This window comes from Acomys russatus, chromosome 17, assembly GCF_903995435.1.
Source record: "Acomys russatus chromosome 17, mAcoRus1.1, whole genome shotgun sequence".
Classification (NCBI taxonomy): Eukaryota; Metazoa; Chordata; class Mammalia; order Rodentia; family Muridae; genus Acomys; species Acomys russatus.
The window spans coordinates 977,044-985,726 of record NC_067153.1 but is presented as its reverse complement, the minus strand read 5'-3'; the positions used below and the strand labels follow the sequence as shown (position 1 = coordinate 985,726).

Genomic DNA, 8,683 nt, shown 5'->3' with positions numbered 1-8,683 from the left:
AGACTTCTTTGGCTGTCCTTGATTGGTGGAAAGGCCTCAGATAAAACTTGTCTGACCTCTGCTTGTTGAGAATGATTTTTCCTTAATCACACATCTTTGTCTTATTGAGTAAGTGGGGAGTCTTTGTCCATTCCTCAAGGGTTTGGACCTCTGGAGAGTCATTGTGTGAATTCCCTTCTCAAGATTCTATTCCAGTCCTTCGGGATCTGGATCTCCCCCAAGCTTTTTACCCTTGGATTAGATAAAGGCGTTTTCTCTTTGTGTAATGAAGAAATGTCTCACATTCCACAATGTGATTTTCTTCTTCTATGGTTTATGTTACAAATTCTATGCACTTGCAGCTCAAGAGGATGATTTATGAATTACCATATATACACATATACACATTGTCCTAGTTAAAGGTTACTACTGCTATGATGAAACACTATGACCAAAAGCAAGTCAGGGAGGAAAAGATTTATTTGACTTGCATGTCCAAATTGTAGTCCATCACTGAGGGAAGTTAGGACAGAAACTCAAGCAGGGTAGGAACCTGGAGGCAGGAGCTGATGCAGAGGCCATTGAGGGGTGCTGCTTACTGGCTTGCTTCACAAGGTTTGCTCAGCCTGCTTTTTTCTTTTTTCTTTGTATTTATTCTTTTTTAATAATGTACATCCTGACCATAGGCTCGCCTCCCTCCACTCCCCCCAGACCCCCTCATCTCTCCCAGATTCATCACTCTTCTCTTTCCCTTTAGAAAAGAGCAGGCCTCTAGAGGATATCAACCAAACATGGCATAGCAAGTCTAGGCACAAACCATCATATCAAGGCTAGATGGGGCAACCCAATATGAAGTAAAGGGTCCCAAGAGTGATAAACCTGCTTTCTTATAGAACCCAGGACCACCAGCCCAAGGATGGCATCATGAGCTGGGGTCTCCCTCCATCAATCTTGAATTAAGAAGATGCTCTGTCACTGAATCTTATGGAAGCATTTACTCAACTGAGGTCCCCTCCTTTCAGATGACTTACCTTATGTCAAGCTGACATGAAACTAGTCAACACAAACACACACACAAATTATGACATAATAGCATTGAAATATAAATATACATATATGTATATATATATACTTGTGTTGTGTTGTGTTGTGTGTGTGTGTGTGTGTGTGTGTGTGTGTGTGTGTATGTGTGTGTGTCTGTGTGTATTTCAGCACTGTTATGTGTTTCCTTCTCCTGATCCATTTTGGAATTCTAAATGATAAATTTAATTTAAATATCTTTTTTTCTGGATTCTTAGTTTTTTTCTAAGCCTAAAGATGTTTTTAAAAGTAGTGTTGGTATTGCAAGACAAAAAGCAAATGGCCAAGAAGGAAAACACATATGGAAACACTTTTAAATATGCTACAGCTGCTTATGTGAAAGGACTGAGATGGCTTGGGTGGCCTATTTTGGGTTTTAGTCTTTGGAGGAATCTGAAGAAGCCAGGCATGGTTTTCAAGATGTTAAGTTCAGACAGTCTGGACATTTACCATAAGAGGTTAACTTTTTCTCTCCTTCTTTCCTTGGCCTTGAGACTATTCCCTCGACACTGCTTTCCTTTCCATGCCCTTCTAGAGTCTGGGGGTGGGAGTTAGTTGGCAAAATTCCGCATAGCATGCAGTATTCACTGCCATCCAATGAGGCTTGAAGTGTCTCCTTGGGGAAGAAGAGAAAAGCTCCATTGCTAAATATGTCAAGTCTGGGGTCCTGAAACTCTGCTGGAAAGACTGTAGGAAATGTTGTTCCCTTGGCTGGGGAACAGATTGGGTGGCTGGGATATCCTTTTCCAAGTTCATTAATTTATATGATTTGAAGAAAACTGACTTTAAAAGAAACAAGGAACCAGACTTTCAAATAAAAACAAAGCCTAGTTATGACATCTTAACTTACTTTTAAATTTCTAATAAATATTTGCCAACAATAAAATGCCACAATAACAAGAATTGTATATTTACATGATTATGAACTAAGTCCTTACAAATTAGGAAGAAGTTACAACATCTTTAGGTCCCTCGAGTACATGATAAACTTATATTTATCTAATAATAGTCACAGAATTCTTAGGACAAATAGAATGGAAACTGAAGGGCTGTATTCCCGTTACTGGCTATTGAAATTCAAGTTATTCATCATGAGTAGTGCAATGTCACGTACGTTATATCCCACCATTTGATAAATCCTACTTGCTGTATATATTGTATACATGTTGATTTATACATGTAAATGGGTATGCATGCATAACTATAATTTTGAAAATACTTACTAGAGAGAAAAAGAGCAATTAAAGTACTGAAGCAATCAGTCTTTCAAGTTGTAATTTGATATCATGGGCCACGAGGGAAGAACACGATGCTGGAGTTGAAATGCCTTTGTGAAAACCGCTTGCTGGCTGTGTAACCTTAGGGAAGCTACTGAACCATTTTGTGTAGCAGTAACTTCATCTGCAAATGAGAGCAGTAATTGCTTCTGCCCCATAGGGTGCTATGGGGATGGAATGAATTAAGACGTCGTTTCATGTAAAGCACACGTAAACGTGAGCTTTCATCACAATTACGAGCGTGTGTAATTATGGATTAATGAATCCCTATACTAGCTCCTTACAAGGTTCTCCGAGGGACACCAGTAAAACGCACAGTCCCTTTTTACACAGTTACTTTTCTGAGTAGGAACTTAAGCTTCAATCACATAAAATTTGATATTAATATCCTCCTCAGCTCATCACCATATGATAGCCTTTTAAATGCAGAAGCTACGTGGACCGAGTGACCAAGACCAGAAGAGTTTGTCTATGAAGGGTGTTGGTCTCTCTCTTGTCTCTACTTACCTGACACTTGTCTATTTGACAGTATGAGAAGGCTCAAGGTAGGTTGCACACCAGACTGTTTGTTTGCCGTGTCCTGGCCGCTGCTAATCCTGCCGTGGCTGCACCTCCCGTGAGTCATGTGCTGCAGATACTTAAGCTGGATTATGACTCTTGACAACCTTAAGCCCTGAGTGCTCGGAGAAGTGCCCCCGATTTGTAGACGGATAGCTGCTGCTTCGCCTCACGTTTTATTTATCTAAGATTTACAGAGTTTCAGACTGTGATTATCCGGTTGAAGTGATTTGGCTGATAGAACTGAAAACAAGAATGTGTGTCTTACTGCTTAACTAATGGTACAGTGAACCAGTACCCCATGAGGTCCAGGTCAGCAATGCATACTGTAGGAGAAGCATGGTGAGGTAAGGCCTTCAATATGGATTTAAGATGACCCCTGGATTAATTAATTCCTATTAGTCAAAGAGCAATCCTTTCAGCTTAAGGTTTTTATCTGTCACTCTAGATTTTCACTTACACATTGTCCCTCAGGGGTACTCTGTAACAAGAAACAGATTTCTAGCCAAATGTATGGCTTCATAGGTTCCTGCAGATTGATTTAAGAATATAGCTTTGCTTCTGTGAAGAAAAGAAAGTATTTTGTATGTAAAAATACCCATTATAAACTCTTTTTTAAAACTCTGCTTTAATTGATTCTTTCAATCAATAATGATTACGTGCCATTTGTATGCAGAAACTGAAGATATGGAGGGATGTAACAAAGACCGCTTTTTCACAGAGGTGACATTTGGAGAGGAGACAAACAATAAACCACAGGTTTCTGAACCTGCTCAACTTTGCTAGCCTGACTACCTGAATTCAATCCACGGGACCCACATAAACACACACTAACAAACAACACCATCAAACACTAAGTGCAGTGGCTTGCACTGCATCTGTAATCTCAGTAGGATGATCACCAGAGGATGGGAGGGAGAGACAGAAAAAATGCCCAGAGCAACAAAAACAAAATGGGAGACCCCTACTCAACAACATGGAAGGAAAGAACCTGCTTCCTCAGTTTGTCCTCTGACTTCCATACCTGCCCTGTGTTATACTAGCACACACACACACACACACACACACACACACACACACACACACACAGACATACACACACAGACACACACCCAATAAATAAATGTATTTAAAGATTACATATAGAATCCCAAACTACTGGCAGTGTATAGGAAGTTGATAGGTATTATGGCAGAAAAAAACCCAAGCTGAAATGTTAAGAGTTGACAATTTTAAATATGATGGTATTAATAGTGAGACATTTAATTGTGAAGGGGCCCAGACCATATGTGGAGTGAGCATTCAAAGTAGAAGAAAGTCTTAGCATAGAGGTTGTGAGGCAGGAGACCAGACTAATTGGAGAGAGTGTCAGATAGAAGGCTGGTGGTGGTGGTGGGGAACCTGTGCTGGGGCTGGAGCTGGGGAACCTGTGTTGGGGCTGGGCAGGCAACTGCAGGCCTTTTGAGAAAGTTGGAGCTCACATGTATTGGGCTGGTTTAAACCAGGCCTGCCTGTTTCAGAGTAAGTCTTGCTGTGCCGTCCGACTTCTACACTTAAACTTCAATGTACATAAAGGCCACCTGAGAGCTTGTTAACATTTAGTTTCTGATCTAGTAGCTCTGCACCTTGAGCAAGCTGCTGGATGCTGCCCGACTGCTGGTCCACAAAGCTCAAGAAGAGCAAAGGGGCTGAACGTCTAGGAGCATGTGGGCTTATTTCTCTGTTCTTTGCTGTAAGGACAGTCTTGCGTTTGAACCTGGAAGGTCCACATGAGAAGTTTCTCTTCACAGTGGCCATGGATTCACTCGCTGCTCAGGGTCCTGTAGCCTGAGGTTTCTCTAGCCATGCCAGCCAGGTTGTTTGGCTGCCCTGCAGGCTATCACGAGTTTCTAGGGCCTCCTCACTGCTTCTAAAAGCCTCCTGCCTCAAAACCTCACTTGGAAATCCTCTACTCCCAGAATGGCATTTTTATTTGGAGTGTCCTTTTCCAGTTACAGGAGCTTGGACTCGGAGCCTTCACTTCTGCCTCTGGACTGGGATTCACAGTGCAGCTCTATGTAGGCCTGAGGCAGCTGGAAGCCAAGCAGAAGATTCTGGCGTCTGTTATCAGGCTGGACAGCATGGGCAACGTAGTCAGGTAGGCCTCCTCTTAGCTGTGCAGTCTCCAGAATGTTCCTTAGTGTCCTTCCCCTCCCTGTTCTCTGCCTCTTCTTCCTCCTCCCTAAGGATTGAACCCAGGACTTCCACATACTAAGCAGCTGTTTTAGCACTGAATTGTAACACCAGTCCTTCAGTTGCAGTTTTATCAGGAAACTGGGAATAATAATATCTCTTTCAAAGATAATGCCAAAAAAACCAACCAAACAAACAAAAAAAACCCCAAAACCAAACCAAAACAAAAAAAACCAACAAAACAACACAACACCTATTCAGTAAAGTGCCTGTGTGTATTATTATACAATACTAGTTGCTATTACTTTTTGTTCCTTCTAAAGCATTCTAGATAAGCAAATCTTACAGTAGAATAATTATATGAGAGAAAATTGTCAATGACCTTTTAATTATAAGAGATGTCGCAGGAGATAACCGAAGAGGAAGAATATGTAGAAAATTGATGGGGGCTAGTGGTGGCTGCCTTCAAGATGGCATTGTAAGAGCAATGCCTGTGTCTTTTGAACCCCTAAGAACACGCTTGCGATTAATGGTAAAAGATGAATCAGCAACACAACCAAGGCCAACTGCAGGTGGAAACTAAGTTTCTAACAGCAAAATAAGATTACTGGGGTGCGGCCTGCTAGGGGTGGGCTGGTGCGCAGCCGCCGCGACGGAGCCAATCACGGGGTGCAGCGGGTCCTGCCGCGGTGACGTCACGGTTGCCATGGAGAGGGCGGCTCGGTAGAGACCCCGGGCTGCTACCAGTTTTGAAGCCCTGTCCGCGGGCACCATGAGCGGCCGTAGTAGGGGTCGAAGGTCTTCCCGCGCCAAAAGCCGGGGCAAAGGCCGGGCCAGGGCCCGGGTCCGCGCCGCTGCGGACGACGCCTGGCGCGACGAAAAGTCGCCACAGGGCCCGCGGCTCGGGGAGGACGCCGCGGCCGAGCAGGTGCAGGCCGGCGCTGCTCAGGGAGGCACGGAAGCAGCCGAGCCCGGGGAAGACGCGGCCCGCCGCCTCCCGCTGGATTGCGGCCTGGCGCTGCGGGCACGGGCTGCGGGCGAGCGCGGGCTGGTGGCCACCGACCCCGGTCTGGAGCGGGCCACAACCCTCGCCGAGCGCCTGACCGGCGACACCGCTTTCGTGGGAACCGTGGGTGCCTTGGCGAGGCTGCGACATGGCTCCCGCGTTGGAAGTAGGCGAGTCCCCGGGAGGAAGGCCCCAGACACTCGGAGCGCCGCGAGGAGGGGACCTCAGGCCACAGTCAGTGGGAAGCCAAAGATGGGATGTGCCGGGCCATGTGCCGCTGTCCCAGTGGGGGAGGAAAAGAGGGTAGCAGAGAAGCATGCTGGGTCAGGGCCCCCCGCGCTAGTAGGCAGCATGGATACCCTGGAGACGGTCCAGCTAAAGCTGGAGACCATGAATGCGCAGGCTGACAGGGCCTATCTCAGGCTTACCCGCAAATTTGGCCAGTTGCGACTTCACCACCTAGAGCGCCGGAACCTCCTCATTCAGAGCATCCCTGGCTTCTGGGGTCAAGCTTTTCAGAACCACCCCCAGCTGTCAACTTACCTGAACACCAAAGATAAGGAGGTATTGAGCTACTTGAACAGACTGGAGGTAGAAGAGCTTGGCCTTGCCCGATTGGGCTATAAAATCAAGTTCTACTTTAGCCGAAACCCCTATTTCCAAAACAAGGTGCTCGTCAAAGAATATGGCTGTGGGCCGTCCGGTCAAGTGGTGTCTCGCTCAGCTCCAATCCAGTGGCTACCGGGTCATGATCTAGAGTCCCTAAGCAAGGAAAACTCAGAAAACAATGGTAGCTTCTTTGGGTGGTTTTCAAACCACAGCTCTATTGAGTCTGACAAGATCGTTGAGATAATCAATGAAGACCTGTGGCCCAATCCTCTTCAGTACTACCTGATCAGCGAAGAAGCCCGTGGACAGAAAGGAAAGGAAGAAAGGCCAGGCCCACCAAGACAGCCAGTGGAGAGCCCTGAACCTGCACTGAGGCAGCCCAACTGACCCAGAACGGATCTCCTTACTACCTCTTGCACCTGTTAGGCTCACCACGTGGGTTTTGCTGTCTGCTGCCGTCTTATGTACACGGTAGCCACTTTGGACTTAACATCAAGAATGTGACATTTGCCATCACGTTCCTTGCTTCCCCATGGCCTCACCGTGTCACGACAGTGTCACGTGTGTGAGTTTGCTCTCACTGCTTGTATATTAAGCACCCCAGACGTATGCAGCTTTCCTCTACCGGTCCCTGTTCTTAGCGCTGGCCCTTCCCACCGGCCCTGCCTGGACATTCTGAGTCATCATCCAGATGGATACTCAAGCTACGCTGCTTCGTGGCCAGTCAGCTGGGCTTTGTGTTTATTTTAGCCATGCATGCTATCAATGGCAAGATTTTCAATTGCCATCACAAAGCGAAGCAGTGCACATGGCACTGGCCATCAGCCAAATTTTATTGTTCTGTGGGTCTGGGGACATTAACTAAGGTTCTTCCTGTTTCATTTCCAGCTTCAGCCCAGGGTCCAGCAAACTACTGGGTGTGGATGAGGTCAAGGGCAGACAGGAGTATGCTCTGATTTCTTCCCATCGCGGGCCTCTTCTAGCCTCTGGGCCAGGCTTCTAGTGAACCTTCATCAGAGTCTGGCCATGCCCGGTTGCAGTCGGTCCGTTGACTTTTGACTAGGTCAGTGCTATTGGCTCCAGCGTGTTTATCAAAGACCTCAAGAACTGCCTATGGACCCAGGCACCCTCCCAGTGCATGAGCTACAAACTCTGCCTCCCTAGACTTTAGGAACCCTACAGGTTGCCAAGCTGGTGGGCAGCCTGGCCTTTGTGGACACATGCTTGCTGCTATCATGTTGTGAGTCCTGAGAAGGGTAGGGCTTTGGCCCACAGCTTTACCAACTTGTTATCTGTGTCAACTCCCCTTATTCCATGGTAAGATGGGACAAGAGTACCTTAGTGGGATGCTGAGGAAGAGAGATTTTTCATGTGTATGTCTGTGTTTACTTCACACCTCCATGCAACTTAGTTGGCTTCCCTGTCAACCTACCTCCTGACCTTCCAGTCTCCTTATGACTCCCCTCCCCCAGCCTTTTAAAATAGTGTTGCAGCTCTGACAAAGAAAAGCTTCAGCGAGGCTTTTCTGTATGCAGCTAGGGAGGCACAGGGCCTTCCTTGATGCAGTCATGTAGTAGGCTGAGATAGGATAAAGAAAAACCAGATGGCCTCCAGAGAGCCCATGGTCAGACTGAGGTCCTAAAGCCTGGGCTCGGTCTATAGTGCTAATGTTGTATGCATCTGCTAGAATTAGGAACCCTAGGGCAGCGGTGTTGTGGACTCTTGTTTTGTCTTCTGTGCGCTCCTTTTTAAGGCCCAGGGGCTTCTTTTTTTCTCACTTGGTATCCCGTGCCTCTGGGATCCTCAGCCCCCAGCTTTCCCACTCAGCAGTCCTTTGCTGTCTTCGCTTCTTAGCTCAAATATACTTACTATGGCAGAATCCCAAGATGTCCCGGAGGATAGGCACACTACAGGCAGAACCTGATCTAGATGTTTCTGGTGAGTGTGCAGGCTGAGCCTTCCTGCCCAGGCTTGCCTGTGACCTGACTTACCCTTCGTGGGA

General features: G+C 46.5%; 1 protein-coding gene across 1 annotated transcript; it reads left to right on the top strand.

Moving 5' to 3' along the window:
* The first annotated feature begins 5,746 nt into the window (after window positions 1-5,746).
* On the top strand, window positions 5,747-7,135 carry Tspyl5 (TSPY like 5). The gene has a single exon (XM_051159455.1). The coding sequence runs from the start codon at window positions 5,839-5,841 to the stop codon at window positions 7,066-7,068; it is 1,230 nt and encodes a 409-aa protein (XP_051015412.1). The 5' UTR covers window positions 5,747-5,838; the 3' UTR covers window positions 7,069-7,135.
* The last annotated feature ends 1,548 nt before the right edge of the window (window positions 7,136-8,683 follow it).

Bases quoted from the DNA above. Each gene is read 5' to 3' on its own strand.
- Tspyl5 (XM_051159455.1), top strand. From the start codon at position 5,839: ATGAGCGGCCGTAGTAGGGGTCGAAGGTCTTCCCGCGCCAAAAGCCGG.